The sequence below is a fragment of the Heterodontus francisci genome, chromosome 33, assembly GCF_036365525.1.
Source record: "Heterodontus francisci isolate sHetFra1 chromosome 33, sHetFra1.hap1, whole genome shotgun sequence".
In the NCBI taxonomy this organism is placed as follows: Eukaryota; Metazoa; Chordata; class Chondrichthyes; order Heterodontiformes; family Heterodontidae; genus Heterodontus; species Heterodontus francisci.
In genome coordinates this window covers 55,902,032-55,921,505 of record NC_090403.1, presented here as the reverse complement: position 1 = coordinate 55,921,505, position 19,474 = coordinate 55,902,032, and the positions used below count along the sequence as shown (strand labels likewise).

The window sequence follows — 19,474 nt, the reverse complement described above, 5'->3', positions numbered from 1 at the left end:
GTTGCTGTCTGTATCCTAACTTGCAACAAGTCCTATTCAGCCAATACCCCGTGTTCAATTTTGGAATTCTTATCCTTCTGTTCAAATCCCTTCATGGCCTTGCCCCTCCTTCCAACCCTACAACCCTCTAAGAACTCTCCATTCCTCCAATTCTGACCTCTCTTACATCTCTGATTTTCTTCAAACCACCACTGGTGGCCATGCCTTCAGGTGTCTAGGCCCTAAGTTATAGAATTCTCTCTCAGAACATTTCTTTGTTCCTTTAGTATCCTCCTTAAAACCTACCTCATTGACCAAACCTTTGGTCACCTGCCTTAATATCTCTATGTGGCTCTGTGACAAATTTTGTTTGAAATTGGTCCTGTGAAGGGTCTTGGGATGTTTTACGAAATACAAGTTTTTTTGGTGTCGTAATGAAGAGCAGCTGGTGCTGATAGAGTCATGCACCAGCAAGAAAAAGTCATGCACCAGCAAGAAAAGGGGAGAAAATAGAATATCTGCAAATTATTCAGTAAAGGGAGGCATCACAGCCAAATCTATTCCTGGGCAGGGGACGCCATTCAAGATTTAGTATGGATTTATATCCTCTTGCATTGATTAATTTTATATTGGCCTTACTTATTTGAAGCATGCTTGTGCCAAAATACCCACAGGTGGATTAGTAGAGAGCAGCCCCAAAATGAGAGAGGTGGAATGTTTCAGTTGGCATCCTTCCATCTGTGAAAGGTGATGGACACGCAGTAATCAATCCATTTAGGTGGGGTGTCTTCTCTTGGTGCACCTTTGCTGATGGCTGTGAAGGCCAATCCTTGAGAGGAAGGTTCTGCCACAAATGCGAAACGTGAAGCTGCCAAGTGACACCAAGTTGTTTTTGGTGTTGGTGCCTGTTGCCAAGCTGCTGTAGCAACTGGTCATCATGCTAGTGCACACCAGTCCACAGGATGTGTTGCCATTTCTCTCTTTCGCCAGCTAGTGACTCTCAGGTGCGATAGTCAACATTTAGGGCCTTCATGTCACGCTTGCAAGCATCTTTGAAGCGGAGCTTTGGGCGCCCACTGGTCATCTGGCACCGGCTACCTCACCATACAGAAGCTCCTTGGGTATGCAACCATCATCTATCCTGTGGATCTGTCCAATCCACCGAAGCCGCCTCTGTTTGATTAGTGCCAAGACACTTGGGAGCTCTGCCTTTGAGAGGACTGCTGCATTTATGATTTTGTCCTGCCAGGATTTACCATAATGTGCCGCAGATAGTGAAGATGGAAATTACTGAGCTTCTTTTCCTGGTAGCTGTAAGTCGTCCATGTCAGGTAGAGGTGTATGCTTATTTATCCTAAGATTTATGTGTCCTTTGCTCTGCAGGGCTCTATTTACTAGTGGCTGGAACAGCATAGAAAAGAAGGTATACAACATCCCAGGGGTGTCCCCCGACATGATGAAACTCATTATAGAATATGCATACACTCGGACTGTACCAGTCACTGTGGAGAATGTTGAGAGGCTCCTGGCTGCTGCAGATCAGTTCAACGTCCTGGGAATTGTTAGAGCTTGTTGTGAATTCCTTGAATCCCAGTTATGCCTGGAAAACTGCATTGGGATCTGCAAATTTGCAGACTACTACTTCTGCCCAGAGCTCCGACACAAAGCCTACATGTACATCCTGCACCATTTTGAGGAGATAGTGAAGGTGAGTGAGGAATTCCTAGAGCTGTCAGCCTTTGAGCTCAGAGACATCATTGAGAAGGATGAGTTGAATGTGAAACAAGAAGATGTAGTGTTTGATGCCATTCTCAAGTGGATTGCCCAAGACCCAGACATCAGGAAAAAGTGCATTGTCATTCTGCTGCCCAAGGTACATTAGGAGCTAGATGTATCTTCATTTGTATCAATTAAATATTTTTGTTGTAAAAGAGAGGGATTGAGGAGACTGCCTGAAGCCATGGGTTAGCACATTGTCCCTTCACCTCTCACACCTGAATTTGAGTCCTATCAAGACTGGGAAAATTACTTTTCTCTCTTGTTGACTCTGTCAGTCCTACAATGGGGCAATCTCAATCCAATTGCTAGTGAGCAATGGTCCCCATCAAAAATCTGCCATTAACTTGACAATAAATGGGCAATTATTTGGCTGAAATAGATGGGTAATGTACAATATGATCATAACATTCAGCTTCATGGTTTTTGTGCTCTTTAAAAAAAATTGTTATTTTACATTTTCAACCTTTGCCTTTTTGGAATCCCTCTCCCCCTCCCCCCCACCCCCACCATGGCCCCAACCCCTCCCCCCCAACACTGTACAAGCCATTCCCCAGTGGAGAGGGTTGGAAGGGGTTTTCTTCAGAGATACGTAGCTGTCTTCATTGTGGGAAAATACCTGGCACTGTTATGATGAGGAATTCACCAGTTGGAGGAACCCAACCTCAAGTGCTGAATGTTGGAGCTCGAGCCCATTAACCATTAAAAGGCATTTTGTGATTCTTTTAATTTATTTTTTTAATCTCTGCAGATTGGCGATAAATGGAGAGAAGATTTTTTAAATTATTAACCACCATTTTTTTCTCAAAAGTATATTTTATTCATTTATGACTCTATGAAAGTTTGCAAAAGTAACTAACAATTCACATTTGACATTACATGAAGTGCAATATAGTTTGATTTCTTTCAATACAGTATGTGGCACTCTGAGGTGTCTCACCATACTTACAATTACAGATTATATTTAAAAATTAGACTTATATTTCACGTCAAACATTCTCTGGTGCATACAGCCCAAGGGGTTTTCCATGGGTTCCAACCCCTTGGTGTACTACGGCAGGACAGCCTGAGACGGAGGCCCTTTCCCATTGAGCCTTTGCACAGCTGCCCCAAGCTTTACTGCATCCCTCAGCATGTAGTCCCGGACCTTGGACTATGTTATTAACCATGAATCGTCTTGGATAGTCAAATAACTATGGCTGTCTGGTATCAAATTCTGAGGTAAACTAAGATAGAGACTCCAGTGGCTAGCCTGTCCAGCAACACACCAACTCCACACCTTTAAACACAAGTAGCAGCTAAGATAGGGACTTACAGCGAAAGTCTTCATCGCATGTGTTAGGTAGTCATTACCCAGTCACCATTACGTTGTCTACCCTGAGGCACAGTGTGGCTTTCGAGCAGAGAGATCGACCATTGACATGCTGTTCTCCCTTCGCCAGCTACAGGAGAAATGCCGTGAACAACAGATGCCCCTCTACGTTGCTTTCATTGATCTCACCAAAGCCTTTGACCTCGTCAGCAGACGTGGTCTCTTCAGACTACTAGAAAAGATTGGATGCCCACCAAAGCTACTAAGTATCATCACCTCATTCCATGACAATATGAAAGGCAAAATTCAGCATAACGGCGCCTCATCAGACCCCTTTCCTATCCTGAGTGGCGTGAAACAGGGCTGTGTTCTCGCACCTACACTGTTTGGGATCTTCTTCTCCCTGCTGCTCTCACATGCGTTCAAGTCTTCAGAAGAAGGAATTTTCCTCCACACAAGATCAGGTGGCAGGTTGTTCAACCTTGCCCGTCTAAAAGCGAAGACCAAAGTTCGGAAAGTCCTCATCAGGGAACTCCTCTTTGCTGACGATGCTGCATTAACATCTCACACTGAAGAGTGTCTGCAGAGACTCATCGACGGGATTGCGGCTGCCTGCACTGAATTTGGCCTAACCATCAGCCTCAAGAAAACGAACATCATGGGACAGGACGTCAGAAATGCCCCATCCATAAATATCGGTGACCACACTCAGGAAGTGGTTCAAGAGTTCACCTACCTAGGCTCAACTATCACCAGTAACCTGTCTCTCGATGCAGAATTCAACAAGTGCATGGGGAAGGCTTCCTCTGCTATGTCCAGACTGGCCAAGAGAGTGTGGGAAAATGGCGCACTGACACAGAACACAAAAGTCCAAGTGTATCAAGCCTGTGTCCTCAGTACCTTGCTCTACGGCAGCGAGGCCTGGACAACGTACGTCAGCCAAGAGTGACGTCTCAATTCATTCCATCTTCGCTGCCTCCGGAGAATCCTTGGCATCAGGTGGCAGCACCGTATCTCCAACACAGAAGTCCTCGAGTCGGCCAACATCCCCAGCATATACACCCTACTAAGCCAGCGGCGCCTGAGATGGCTTGGCCATGTGAGCCGCATGGAAGATGGCAGGATCCCCAAGGACACATTGTACAGCGAGCTCGTCACTGGTATCAGACCCACCGGCCGTCCTTGTCTCCGCTTTAAAGACATCTGCAAACGCGACATGAAGTCCTGTGACATTGATCACAAGTCGTGGGAGTCAGTTGCCAGTGATCGCCAGAGCTGGCGGGCAACCATAAAGGCGGGGCTAAAGCGTGGCGAGTCGAAGAGACTTAGCAGTTGGCAGGAAAAATGACAGAAGTGTAAGGAGAGAGCCAACTGTGTAACAGCCCCAACAACCAATTTTATCTGCAGCACCTGTGGAAGAGTCTGTCACTCTAGAATTGGCCTTTATAGCCACTCCAGGCACTGCTTCACAAACCACTGACCACCTCCAGGCGCTTACCCATTGTCTCTCGAGACAAGGAGGCCAAAGAAGAAGAACCCAGTCACCATAATCTTTGATCTGCATATCTATTTCTTTTACTGTTTTCCTCCCCTTCTCTCCCCAGGGTGCTGACTCATGCTGGAGTGTGGCACATTACCCAAATGGTCATTCCTTGTGGCTGAGCCTAGATGGGTGAGTGTTAGGAGGAGAATATTTAACCCTGGAGAAAACCAGAGCCAGGCTTATCCTCCTGAGATGTACTTCCCACAGGGATCACTGAGTAACAATCATTGAGTGAACGCGGGCTGGTTTTATCCCCTCTCTGTAGCCCAGGGGACACTGAGGACCATTTCATTGTCCTAATGTCACCATGACTGAGATCAGCACAGAGCAGAGATTAAACCTGGGGCCTGCAAGTGTTTGCGACCCCCTTCCATACTGGGCGTTGCATGCGCCCTTCCAGCCAATTTTTTATGTCAGAGGTATCAAAACTGTGCAACAATAGAAATACTTGCATTTATATGGCACCTTTCATGGCCGAAAAGATTTTTTTTTAATTTCCAAAATATACTTTATTCATAAAAATCTGTAAAAAATACATTACCAAACAGCACCAAGTCAAAAATTACAAACAGTGCAAGGGAGATCAGTTTCCTTCAATACAATCATGAGTTGCCTCACAACCTTTCCATTTCATTTGTCGTACCAGATACATTTTTACGGCCGAAAAGATGTCCTAACGCTCTATCGGGGAGTTGAGAAGAATTAATCGTCGTGGTTCTTATCTGATGGTTATTTAACATTTCTCCCATTTAGGTGAGACTGGCTTTAATGAACGCTGAATACTTCATGAACAATGTTAAGAACAATGACTATGTGAAGGACAATGATGATTGCAAACCCATCATTATCAACGCACTGAAGGCCATGTACGACCTCAACATGAATGGACCATCAAACTCGGATTTTCGCAATCCCTTGACCAGACCTCGGCTGCCCTACTCCATCCTGTTCGCAATCGGTGGCTGGAGCGGGGGCAGTCCGACCAACGCTATCGAGGCTTATGATGCCCGTGCAGACCGTTGGGTTAATGTGACCTGCGAGGAGGAGAGTCCGAGGGCTTATCATGGAGCCGCCTACCTCAATGGCTTTGTCTACATCATTGGCGGCTTCGACAGCGTTGATTATTTCAACAGCGTCAAGCGCTTTGACCCGGTCAAGAAAACGTGGCAGCAAGTGGCTCCCATGCATTCCCGCCGCTGCTATGTCAGTGTGACGGTGCTGGATAGTTTCATTTATGCTATGGGAGGATTTGACGGTTATGTCCGGCTCAATACCGCCGAGCGATACGAACCTGAAACAAACCAGTGGACGTTAATTGCACCAATGCACGAACAGCGGAGCGACGCTAGTGCCACCACCCTCCACGGAAAGGTAACCCGAGGGGGGAATGAATGCTCACTGCATATGGGGCTTCACAAAGGCCAAGAGACTTTCTTTATTTTGCCAATTCCAACCCCTCGGAACCCAGGCAGATTTTTCGTTCCCTAATCCCTGAGCGCCAAGTCCTTCTCTCAAATGAGATGGACCAGCTTGAAACTGCTTTTTAAAAAATTCATTCATGGGATGTGGGCATCACTGGCCAGGCCAGCATTTATTGCCCATCCCTAATTGCCTTTGAGAAGGTGGTGGTGAGCTGCCTTCTTGAACTGCTGCAGTCCATTTGGGGTAGGTACACACACAGTGCTGTTAGGGAGGGAGTTCCAGGATTTTGACCCAGCGACAGTGAAGGAACGGCAATATAGTTCCAAGTCAGGATGGTGCGTGACTTGGAGGGGAACTTGTGATTTGTATGGTTACCTAACACCGCCAGGGTGTTGCATGGGAATTAATCTCCCCTGGTTATAGGTGGATGACTCCACCATTCCATTCCATCTGAACTACATGCCAATATTGAATGAATATTGTCTTTAAACCCATCAATTAGAAAGACACCGTAACCAATGCAAGGGTAAATTTTCATCCAGCCTCCTGTGTAGACTTTCTTTTACTAGCAGAAAGACTGGAATCTGGACATATGCCACCTACAATTTACCATCATTAGTGTCTCAATTTCAGTTCTCAATTTGGACTCTCTGCATTGAAGATGAAAATTCTCCCCCACGGTTTATACCAATTCTGATATTTCCCCGTAAAGTCCCAGCCATCACTGTTACTCAAATCACAACCATCTCCATTCTGTCCTGATCTCAAGGGCGCAACATTTGTTTTCAAGATTCCCCTCTTTGTTGCTACAAGTCATTCGCTGCAAAGTATGTGAAGGTAGAGAGTGGCCAGGATAGGGCGTGGCTCTGATGTTCCCCATAATGGACACTTGGGGGTAAAATTTCATCTCGTCCATGGTGCAGAACGGACAACATGGGATCAGCCGCCCATTATGCCAGAGGTTAATATTTAATTCCATTGACAGTGACTGATCTGATATGGCCCCTTCTGCACCACTGTCCAAGATGAATTTCTACCCATTCCTGTCTAGGTTGATGTATGGACACATGGGCAAGATATCAGAGGATAGCTGGCACCCATGGAATTGTCTTCAGTAGAGGAAGGAGTCTCACATGGAAAAATACCACTTCCGTTCAAGTCACACAATTCAGTCATGGAAACCATCTTAGCAGGTCTGGCAGCATGTATGGAGAGAGAAACAGAGTTAACATTTCAGGTTGATGGCATTTTATCAAATGCTGTCAGACCTGCTGAGTATTGCCAGCACTTTCTGTTTTTATTTTAGATTTCCAGCATCCACAGTATTTTGTTTTATGAAAACTGTCTCCTCTGCCATCTAGAGAGTTAAATGGAAAGGAGAAGTGCTGGCATTAAGCTTGCATGTTATGAGTTACACAATGTTCTTTTTTACTCAAGTTGAGGATATGTTAGTACTGAGGAATGGAACTTTCAACTTCAGGGACTCAGGCAGCTTATAAAACAATCCAGGTCAAACATCATATAGCACTGCACTGTGAATGAGATTAACAATGTGTGTCTGTTTCAAGCTATAAACCCAGGTCCAATGGAAAAATGAAAGTGCTGCACAACAGACTTGTGAGCAAAATTATAGCTAATGGAATAAAAGGGACAGTAGCAACATGGATACGAAATTGGCTGAGTGACAGGAAACAAAGGGTAGTGGTTAATGGATTTCTTTAGAGTGGAGGAAGGTTTGTAGTGGAGTTCCCCAGGGATCAATGTTGGGACCCTTGCTCATCCTGATATATATTAATGACCTAGACCTTGGTGTACAGGGTACAATTTCAAAGGTTGTAGATGATACAAACCTTGGAAGCATTGTGAACTGTGAGGAGGATAGTGTAAAACTTCAAATGGACATAGACAAGTTGGTGGAATGGGCGGACAAGTGGCAGATCAAGTTCAATGTGGAAAAATGTGAAGTGATTCATTTTGGTAGGAACAACATGGAGAGACAATGTAACATAAAGGGTACAACGTAAAGGGAATGCAGGAGCAGAGGGACCTAGGTGTGTATATATACATAAGTCATTGAAAGTGGCAGGACAGGTTGAAAGAGTGGTTAATAAAGCATACAGTATCCTGGGCTTTATTAATAGGGGCATAGAGTACAAGAACAAGGAAGTTATGTTGAACTTGTATAAGACACTAGTTCGGCCTCAGCTGGAGTATTGCATCTAGTTCTGGGCACCTCACATTAGGAAAGATGTGAAGACGTTGGAGAGAGTACAGAAAAGATTCACGAGAATGGTTCCAGGGATGAGAAACTTCAGTTATGAAGTTAGATTGGAGAAGTTGGGACTGTTTTCCTTGGAGAAGAGAAGGCAGAGAGGAGATTTGAGAGAGGTATTTAAAATCATGAGGGGTCTGGACAGAGCGATCAGGGAGAAACTGTTCCCATTGGTGGAAGGATCAGGAATGAGAGGGCACAGATTTACAGTGGCAAAAGAAGCAAAAGCGACATGAGGAAAACCTTTTTCACACAACGAGTGATTGGGATCTGAAATGCACTTCCTGACAGTGTGGTGGAGGCAGATTCAATTGAGGCCTTCAAAAGGGAATTAGACTGTTATCTGAAAAGGAAGAGCATGCAGAGTTATGGGGAGAAGGCAGGGAAATGATGTTAGGTGAATTGCTCATTCAAAGAGCTGGTGCAGACACATCGGGCCAATGGCCTCCTTCTGTGCTGTAACAATTCTGTGATTCTGTGAATTGGATTGAAGTGGCTGAAACTCATTTCAATGACAGCCTTAGAGTCAACAAACAGAGGTGTCTTTGGCCTTTTGTCTGGGCTGGATTTGAATGCAGGTTCCAGAGGTTAAAGGTCAGTTTTTAGCTCACTGCCTCACCCAGCCTATCAACCTCTTGATGTATTAATTCCTGGTATGATGCTACAGACTATTATCCCCTGTATAACATTTATTGAAATCACGTAGTGCATGACACTTTGTTGGAGTATCACTATGACCAACTCCCTGACCCCATCAACAGAGCTCACTCTGCAAATCATAGGAGTTATTCAGTTACTTAATAGGGTGCAATGGTCAGACAATCCTGCCAACAATTGTAGTTTATCCCCAATCCTGTGCTTCCAGCCAGTACAGCTCCCTGTAAGAACTGCAGAAGATACCTGTAATATTCCCACATGTCCCAGGGAGCTTAGAAACTAGGGGAAGGTGGTGGCATAGTGGCAATGTCACTAGACTAGTAATCTAGAGCCAGGCTATTCCTCTAGGGACACATGTTCTAATCCCACCACAGCAAAGAGTGAATAGTAAATCTGGAATTAAAAGCATTGTTAAAAACCCATCTGGTTCACTCATGCCCTTTAGGGAAGGAAATCTGCTGTCCTTACCAGGTCTGGCCTACATGTGACTCCAAAGCCACAGCAATGTGGTTAACTGCCCTCTGAAATGGCCTAGCAAGTCACTCAGTTCCAGGGCAATTAGAAATGGGCAAGAAATGCTGCCCTAGTCAGCAATGCCCACATCCCCCAAGTGAATTTAAAAAAAGGACGAAAGGTTTTAGCTGTTTTGTAACTGTGATTTTTAAGGTGGTTCTTGATGAGCCAGAACATTCGTGCAAGACTGTGTTGGGGTATAGAGCCTGTTTCAAATTTGAGCAACCCAACATGCAGTGGAGAATATGTCAGGAAATTGGGGTGAAGAAAATGATGGAAACATTCAGCAGGTCTGGCAGCATCTGCGGAGAGAGAAACAACGTTAACGATTCAGGTCAATGACGTTTCATCAGAAAGTGGCGTGGCGGGGTGGATAGGCATGGTTAAAGTAATTCCCCTGCAAGTGAGCTTCAGTGTTGCTAACATATCCCAATATGTAGCTGCCAACCGAGCAATGGTCAGACTCTATTTCCCACTTCCTGCTCTCTTGGTCTTCATTTATATTGGACCCCTTTAGTGTAAATTAGCCCCCAACCCCTGCCTCCCCCCCAGTGACCTCCACCTCCTCTTGGAGTTGCAATGTACCGTTGATGTAAGTACCAAGAATAAGAAGTACTTACTGGTGGGCAGAATTAATGTAGGAAGACAGTAACAGGGCTGTGGAGATGAGTCCTCAAAGAGCTGAGTTCCATACATGCAGCCAAAATAAAGCTTTTGAGTCCTCACTCTGAACCTTCCTGCAGTAGGAACCATTCTGTAAGTCTTTAAAAAAAAATTTATAAACTTCTCCAGTGGTAAATGGAGTGCCTGATGTGGTCATGAGCCACACAGAATCACCTGAGGCCCGAACCCTGTTCTAAGCTTAGTCTGATATATCAGGATAGCATGCAGTTTTACAATTGGTTTTAGCATAACTGGGCTGGAAACAGGCCATTTGGTCCTTTGTACTTCTACTGGCTCTTTGAAAGAGCAATCCAATTAGTCACACTCCCCTACTCTTACCCCATAGCCCTGCAAATTTTCCTCCTTCAATAGAACATTGCAGTGAAGCAAGAAGTGTAGAGGGATAAAGCACGTTATAGCTCCCAATTTCCCCAGTACTGGTCCAGAACAAGGGAGCATAACCTTAGGAATAGAGCTAGGCTGTTCAGGGGTGATGTCAGGAATTATGGGCAGCATGGGTTTCAATTCATGTGGCACTGGCACCAGTATTGGGGAAAGTGGGAGCTGTACCATTGTGACGGTCTTCATCTGAACTGTGCTGGGTCCAGTGTTCTGGCGAGTCGTGTAACTAGGGCAGGTAGAGAGGAGAGGGATCACATGAGAAAAGATGTGGTAAATTAAAGGGAAAGGACAAGTCAATAGAGCAAGGTAGCAATAGGGTAATGATAATCTAGAGTGTGGCAGGAAGGGACAGAGCATACAAACCAAGACAGAACTTAAGGCTCTGTATCTGAATGCCCGCAGCATTTGTAACTAAATTGTCAGCATAAATAAGTATGACCTGATAGCTATTACAGAGATGTGGCTGCAAGGTGACCAAGGCAGGGATCTGAATATTCAAGGGTACTTGACATTTCAGAAGGACAGGAAAAGGTGGTGGGGTAGCTATGTTAATTAAGGATGAAATTAGTACAATAGTGAGAGATGAACTTAGTTCTAAAGATCAAGATGTAGCATCAGTTTGGGTAGCAATAAGAAATAACAAAGCTAAGAAGTCACTTGTGGGAGTAGTTTATAGGCCCCCTTACAATAGCTACACAGTAGGACAGCGTATACAGGAAGAAATAATGGGGACTTGTAAGAAAGGTACAGCAATAATCATGGATGATTTTAATCTACATATAGATTGGACGAATCAGATTGACAAAGGTAGCCTGGAAGATGAGTTTGTAGAGTGTATTTCTTACAGCAGCACGTTCTAGAGCCAACCAGAGAGCAGGCTATTCTAGACCTGGTTATGTGTAATGCGACAGGATTAATAATGTCCTCATAGTAAAGGAGCCTCTAGGTAGCAGTGATCATAACATGATTGAATTTTGCATTCAGTTTGAGGGTGAGAAATGTGGGTCTAAGACTAGTGTTTTAAAATTAAATAAAGGCAATTACAAGGGTATGAAGGCAGACAGAGCTGGCTAAAGTGAACTGGGAAATTAGGTTAAAGGGTAGGATGATGCAGTGTCAGACATTTAAGGAGATATTTCGTAACACTCAGCAAAGATACATTCCAGTGAGAAAGAAAGACTCTGAGAAGGACACACCATCTGTGGCTAACTAAGGACATTGGGGCGGCACAGTGGCTAGCACTGCAGCCTCACAGCTACAGGGACCCGGGTTCAATTCTGGGTACTGCCTGTGCGGAGTTTTTGCAAGTTCTCCCTGTGACCGCGTGGGTTTTCGCCGGGTGCTCCGGTTTCCTCCCACAGTCAAAGATTTGCAGGTGATAGGTAAATTGGCCATTGTAAATTGCCTCTAGTGTAGGTAGGTGGTAGGGAATATGGGATTACTATAGGGTTAGTATAAATGGGTGGTTGTTGGTCGGCACAGACTCAGTGGGCCGAAGGGCCTGTTTCAGTGCTGTGTCTCTAAATAAAATAAAGGATAGTATCAAATTGAAAGAATTAAGTGTACAATTCTGCAAAGGTTAGTGGTAGGTCAGAAGATTGGACAGAATTCAAAAACCAGCAAAGAATGACAAAAAAAAAATAATGAGGGAGAAATTAGTGTATGAGAGAAAGTTAGCTAGAAATATAAAAACAGATAGTAAGAGTTTCTACAAGTATTTAGATAGGAAAGAAGTAACTAAACTGAACCTTGGTCCTCTAGAGAGTGAGTCTGGGGAATTAATAATGGGAAATAAAGAAATGGCAGAAGTATTGAACAGGTATTTTGTGTCTCTCGTCACTGTAGAAGACACAAATAACATCCCAGAAATACTTGTAAATTAGGAGGTGAAAGGAAAGGAGGAACTTAAAACAATTACAATCATCAGAGAAAGGTTACTGAGAAAACGATTAGAACTAAAGGCTAACATGTCTCCAGGACCTGATGGCCTGCATCCGAGAGTCTTAAAAGATGTGGCTGCTAAGATAGTGGATGCATTGGTTTTAATTTTCCAAAATTCCCTAGATTCTGGAAAGGTTCCACCAGATTGGAAAATAGAAAACATAACTCTGCTATTCAAGAAAGGAGGAAGCCAGAAAGCAGGAAACTACAGGCCAGTTAGCTTAATTAACATCTGTCATAGGGAAAATGCTAGAATCTATTATTAAAGAGGTTTTAGCAGGGCACTTAGAAACTCTTCAGCAGGTCTGGCAGCACCTGTGGAGAAAGAAACAGAGTTAATATTTCAGGTCTGCGTCCTTTCATCGACCCCACTCTGTTTCTCTCACCACAGATGCTGCCAAACCTGCTGAGTATTTCCAGCACTTTGTTTATTTCAGATTTCCAGCATCCACAGTATTTTGCATTTACTTAGAAACTCTTAATGCGATAAGGCAGAGTCAACATGGTTTTGTGAAAGGGAAATCGTATTTGACTAATTTATTAGAGTTCTTTGAGGAAGTAACAAGCAAGGTGGATAAGGGGGAACCTGTGGATGTGGTGTACTTGGATTTCCAAAAGGCATTTGATAAGGTACACAAAGTAAGAGCTCATGGTGTAGGGGGTAACATATTAGCATGGATAGAGGATTGGTTAGCTAATAGGAAGCAGAGAGTAGGGATAAATGGGGCATTTTTGGGTTGGCAAGCTGTAACTAGTGGGATGTCAAAATGTAAGGTTGCTACATTTGCTGATGACACAAAGATAGGTAGGAGAGTAAGTTGTGAAGAGGACATAAAAAGTTTGCAAAGGGATGTAGATATGTTAAGTGAGTGGGCAAAAAATTGGCAGATGGAATATAATGTAGAAAAATGTGAACTGTCCATTTTGGCAGGAACAATAGAAAAGCAGTATATTATTTAAATGGAAAGAGATTGCAGAACTCTGTGGAACAGAGGGATCTGGGTGTCCTGGTACATGATTCACTAAAAAGCTGGTATGCAGGTACAGCAAGTGATTAAGATGGCAAATAGAATGTTGTCATTTACTGCAAGGGGAATGGAATCTGAAAGTAGGGAAGTTTTGCTACAGTTGTACAGGGCATTGGTGAGACCACATCTGGAGTGCTGTGTACAATTTTAGTCTCCTTACTTAAGAAAGGATATAATTAGAATTAGCATTTGAAGCAGTTCAGAGAAGGTTCACTCAACTGATTCCTGGGATGAAGGGGTTATCTTATGAGGAAAGGTTGAACAGGTTAGGCCTGTATCTATTGGAGTTTAGAAGAATGAGAGGTGATCTTTTTGAAACATACAAGATCCTGAGGGGACTCGACAGTGTGGATGCTGAAAGGATGTTTCCCCTTATGGGCGAGACTAGAACTAGGGGACACAGTTTAAAAATTAGGGGTCTCCCATTTACAACAGAGATGAGAAGAATTTTTTTTCTCTCAGAGGGTTGTTAATCTGTGGAATTCTCTTCCCCAGACAGCAGTGGAGACAAGGTCATTGAATACTTTTAAGGCTGTTAGATAGGTCCTTGATTGAAAAGAGAGTCAAAGTTATAGCAGTTAGACAGGAGAGAAGAGTTGAGGCCAGAATCAGATCAAACATGATCTTATCAAATGGCAGAGCAGGCTTGAGGGGCCAAATGGCCTACTCCTGCTCCTAATTTGTATGTTCGTACGTATGTTCACTTCTTCACATAAAGAGTAGTGGAAACCTGGGACTTTTATCCACTGCCAAAAAAGCTGTTGAGACTGGAGGTCAATTAAAAATTTCACAACTGAGGTTGATAAGTTTTTGTTAGAGAAGGGCATTAAGGAATACAGAATGAAATGGGTAGATGGAGTTAAGATACAGATTAGTCATAATCTAATTGAATGGCCTCCTCCTGTTCTTATATTCCAATAGGAGTAACCAGAGAGAGGGAACTATTTGCCCTTCTTAGTCCAGGGGTGCAAATTCATTGTTAGAGACTGAACTATTGCCCCAGACTGAGATCAGCGAAGTTATCACAGACAGGGGGTCGCACCTGGGACCTTCCTTATCTACAAGGTTGTGTACTGGAGCAGGTGACACCTTTACCGATCAAGCCATTGGGTCAGCTATTAACTTGAGAACTTTGAATTCTTTCCATGGTATCTAACTAGAATGTCAACTGTCCACTGGACACGAACACTCTCCATAATGCAATGTCTTAAGGAGTGGAGATAACCATGGGTTCATTCATCGGTAAGTTCCCTCAGTAAACTGCCTCCCACCGTATTTCTGGACTGCAAGTTTCATCGATGCAAACGTCTCCATTACACAGGTAAAGTTCTGCAGCTACAGCTCAGCTTTTACTTTGACAAGATTGGCTAAACAATGCTGCTAACAGTAAAGAATGCAAGTAAGAGTGGAATGAGAGAAAATATCAGCCAGCCTGTCAGGCACTCTCCACAAACTCTGTACTATTCCCCCTATCAGGGACTCTGACCCAGTAATGGATCATCTCTCACAGCCCATGCACCTGTCCTCTTATGGACTCTACCACCACACATTTAATGACGTTAGGGAAAGCTGTATCAGCACTCTGATCCCAAAAAGGAATTGAGCACAAACTCTCAAACATTCATCCATCCTTATAACTCCACCATTCAACTGTGGCCCTGCTGAGATCTAGTTCTAGATACAGCCAACCACCTAGTAACTCGTTTAGTAGTTGCTGAGGGTGGGTGTGATGGGGTTTTTTACAAAATAGTTTCACTGATTGCTGGTTATATTTAACCATCCATGTTTTTAAATAATTAAATTACAAATTCAAATGAGTAATGATAATTGTCCCTTTATACCTGAATCTTGAAACATCTGCTCTCCCTTGTATTTGGCACCTCCTCTGGTTTTCCTACCTTGCTTTTAAATGAATACATACCTAAAGTCATTAATTACCTACATTAATCTAAAAATTTGCACTGTGTGCTCTTAATCTTCAGTTTTCAATAAAGAGCTTTAATCCAAAATGTGGCACACCAAGGTTCAACCTAGCTTCACCACCTCCTGCTTAAACAATGCCTGGTGTGCCACATCTCTCACTCCAGCACAATCCTTCCCGCTCACGGCCATCTAGCTGTGCTTTCCTCTTCACCTCAGGTCTACATATGCGGAGGATTCAATGGTAATGAGTGCTTGTTCACAGCCGAGTTCTACACTCCTGAAACCAACCAATGGACAACCATAGCACCCATGAGGAGCAGGCGTAGTGGCGTTGGCGTTATAGCTTATGGTGAATGCGTATACGCAGTAAGTGACAACAGCTGCAATTATAGAGCACTTTTAATATAGCAAAACATCCCAGGGAGCTTCTCAGTTTGGGGTAAGCAGTACAGGGAAAAAGAGATTGAATAGGTAGGTTTTAAGGAGACTTTCTGATGTGGGAGAAATGTGCCAAGGAGGAAAAGTGAGTTCCAGAATTAGGGTGTCAGGATAACTGAGGACACAGCCACCAGTGATAGAGAGGAGTGAGAGGAATGCACATTACATCAGCGATGAAGATTAAGAATAGTAGGAAGTGCCAGCTAGTACACAGGGCTAGAGGGTGTTGCAGAGGTTGAGAGGAGTGAGGCCATGGATTGGAGGAGGATGAGGATATTGAAAAGGATACTGGGGAACAGGGCAAAGCCAGTGGGGGACATGACCCCTCTCCAAACATTTTGAAGTCAGCCAACCCGGCTTCTTGCTCCCAGGAATTTCAGTCACTCTGACTTCAGTCTGCGACAGTGGGGTTCTAGGCTCAGCGTTCAGAGTGAATGTCAGCATTCTTTCAGTCCCCAACTCAGTCTGCTTCCTGCTAAGTCATGCAAATCTCTAGTTCAACGCTCACCATTTGACCAAACCTTGCTCCCCCACTGCAGAGGGGTAGGGGAGCAAAGCAAGGTCAACAAGGATACAGGGATAAATAAGTGAGCAGCATTTTATACAGAATGAACATCAATGTTTTTCTTATTCTTTTACATTAGTTTGAAGGTTCCTGGGATTACTTGCAAGCTCTTCCATTGTCCAAGTGACTTGTTTATTCTTTCTCCAATCCAAGTCATTTTGCCCGCTCCAAGTTTCACCACTGCAGACTGCATTTCTCGGCCAAAGGAATTTTCAAGTAACAAGAATCGCAACCTCTGACACTTCCAGTGTTCTCTTGCAGGTTTACAAGACATTTGCTAATATTCTCTCCCTTTGCCTAGTATCCAATCAAATGAGTTAATAAAAAAGCAATTCTGGCAGCATCGAAGGTGCATGTTGGAGGCCAAACATCTGGATGTTGGAGTGATAGGACAGGTGGGGTGCTAGCTATCTAACAACTTGCATTTATACAGCACTTTTACTATTAGAAACATCATGCAAGGCTTCATGGGGTAGGCTGGGAACCAAGCTGTAGGGCACAGTTGGAAAGGCAGGTTTTGAGAAAGCTTTTAATGGCAGGGAGAGTAGTTTCAAGGAGGAAAGAATTAAGGATGAAGTTCTGGAGATTAAGGTCAACAGCTGAAGGCAGTGGGGGGCTTGGGGCTGGATGCACAGGAGGCCAGAGCCAGACAGCGTCCTTCCTGTCCCCAAATTCCCAATCTCAATCTCAGGCTCGGGGAGGTGACAAGTCAAGACTGCGGCGATTTAACACAGGGGGCTGTTTGAAGTTGAATTCTGTGAGACGGCCTTCTATACTCTATTAAATCCACTCCCTTATCCTGGCAGTAGAGCCAATTTTTAGCTGTTTGCCGGAGAAGGGAGGCAGGAAGCTAGCATGAGAGGGGGACTGCCTTTTCTAGGGAGGAGTGGAGCTATTTTTAGTGAGCTGTCAACATTAACCAGTTTAAGAGTTCTACCTACTGAAGACTGGAATGAACCTGTAATCAAGAGATGCAACTAATCACAAATAACACTGAGTGAATGAATGCACATAAGCTTCTGTGTCCTCCTCATTCCTTAATACATTCATTTAAACCCCAAATACAATGGTTCGTATTAAAATTGATAACAAGTGGACACTAAGCTACAGCTGAACAAGCCCATTTCTTTTTGATTGATCTTAATCCCACCTACCTATCCTTGCACATGACAGAATCGCAGGAATTACAACACAGGAGGATATTCAGCCCACTCTGCCTGTGCCACTGCTAGCTCTTCAGCTGGAGCTATCTAATCTAACCAAACTTCCCAGCTCTTTTCCTGTATCCCTGCATGTTCTTTCTTATCAGCTGTTGGCCTTGACTCAGTGGGTAGCACTCAGCAGGTTGTGGATTCAAGCCCCACACCAGAGACTTGAGCACATAATCTAGACTGACACTTTACTACAGTAGTGAGCGAATGCTGCACTATCAAAGGTGCTGCCTTTCAGATGAGAGGTTAAACTGAGTCCCTGATTGCCCTCTTAAGGCAGACATAAAAGATCCCATGGCCACTATTTTGAAGAGCAGAGAGTTCTCTGTGTCTAGCCAATATTTACTCCTCAAACAATATTGCTAGAACAGATTATCTGGTCATTTACCTTACTGCTGTTTGTGGGATCTTGCTGCACCCAAATTGGCTGCCATTTTTCCAATATTACAATAGGGAACTACACTTCAAAAGTACTTAATTGGCTGTGAAATGTTTTGGGCCATGCTGAGGTTGTGAAAGGCACTTTCGAAATGCAAGTTATTTTATTTTCTTTCAAATAGCCATTAAATGTTCCTGGAGAAGGAACTGTAAGATATGGTAAGAAGGTGACATTGATTTTTTGGACTTTTCCCATTTGTGAAAATTCTTCCTTAACTTCCTAATTTTGTTATTAAAACGGGTTCCATGGTATTTGAACCTTTCAGTGCAGCGAACCATTTTCATGATCATCCCCTTCAAAATCTTGAATACTGCACTTGTCACCTCAAAACCTCTTTTCAAACAGAATTATTTTTAAAAAAATCTTTGATTCCCAATTTCCAGAATTATCTTTTCTCAGCCCTTCTCAAGGACAATAATTCTCTTCCTTCCTAATGATTAGCTGCCCAGATGCCACAAAAGTACTGTAGATGGCGTCTGACCGACAACTTATTCACTTTAAAATTACCTGGGCTTGAAAGTAAGATTACACATAGTACTCATTTCATATTATTTACGTTGCGAGGAAGTGAACTGTTTTCTTTGTGAACAGCTGCTTTTCCCCTTCTGAACGGCAGGTTGGAGGCTTCGATGGGGCTAACCGTCTCCGTAGTGCCGAAGCTTACAGCCCACTCACCAACACCTGGCGCACCTTGCCCACCATGTTTAACCCACGGAGCAATTTTGGCATTGAGGTGGTGGACGATCTCTTGTTTGTCGTGGGCGGCTTCAATGGCTTCACAACGACGTTCAACGTAGAGTGCTATGACGAGAAGACAGATGAATGGTATGACGCCCACGACATGAGCATCTACCGCAGTGCCCTGAGCTGCTGCGTGGTGCCAGGACTGCCTAATGTTAGAGAGTACGCAGCACCCAGAGACAGTCTGCTGGGATTACTGTCCCGCGAGGAACAAATAAAATACTCTGCCTCTACCAGTCTCTTAGCGGTATGATCTCTGCACTGACAACCCGATTGCTCTTTTGCTGTTACCAATAAAATATTTTCCTGAAGAATCAACAGTGTAATAACCATAAATAAAACTTATTTTTAAATAAAATTTTAAGCACAGTGTGAAGATTGGTCTGCATATGTTCATTGGTTATTGTGACGACGAAGCCGAAAGGGTCCTTGTGATACAATGAGGAGAGCATCACCATCAATGAGCATTTCGAAAAAAGGCACGTTTGTTCTAGGGGTAAGTAACAATCGCCACATTAACTTTACCGCTGCATATACATGAGGAAGAGTTCATCCATCCCTTGGCAATTCCCCCTTACAGAGAAAAGCCAAGAAGCTGATCCCCAATGGCAAAGATCCGAGCTATGAAGACTGGAGAGACTTGAACTCT

At 43.9% G+C, this 19,474-nt stretch overlaps 1 protein-coding gene across 1 annotated transcript; it reads left to right on the top strand.

Moving 5' to 3' along the window:
* Positions 1–1,417: 1,417 nt before the first annotated feature.
* On the top strand, positions 1,418–19,191 carry LOC137347964 (kelch-like protein 10). Its single transcript, XM_068013030.1, has 4 exons — positions 1,418–1,852; positions 5,364–5,981; positions 15,648–15,797; positions 18,701–19,191. Exons 1-4 carry the CDS (start codon positions 1,433–1,435, stop codon positions 19,076–19,078), a joined length of 1,566 nt encoding a protein of 521 aa, XP_067869131.1. The 5' UTR covers positions 1,418–1,432; the 3' UTR covers positions 19,079–19,191.
* The last annotated feature ends 283 nt before the right edge of the window (positions 19,192–19,474 follow it).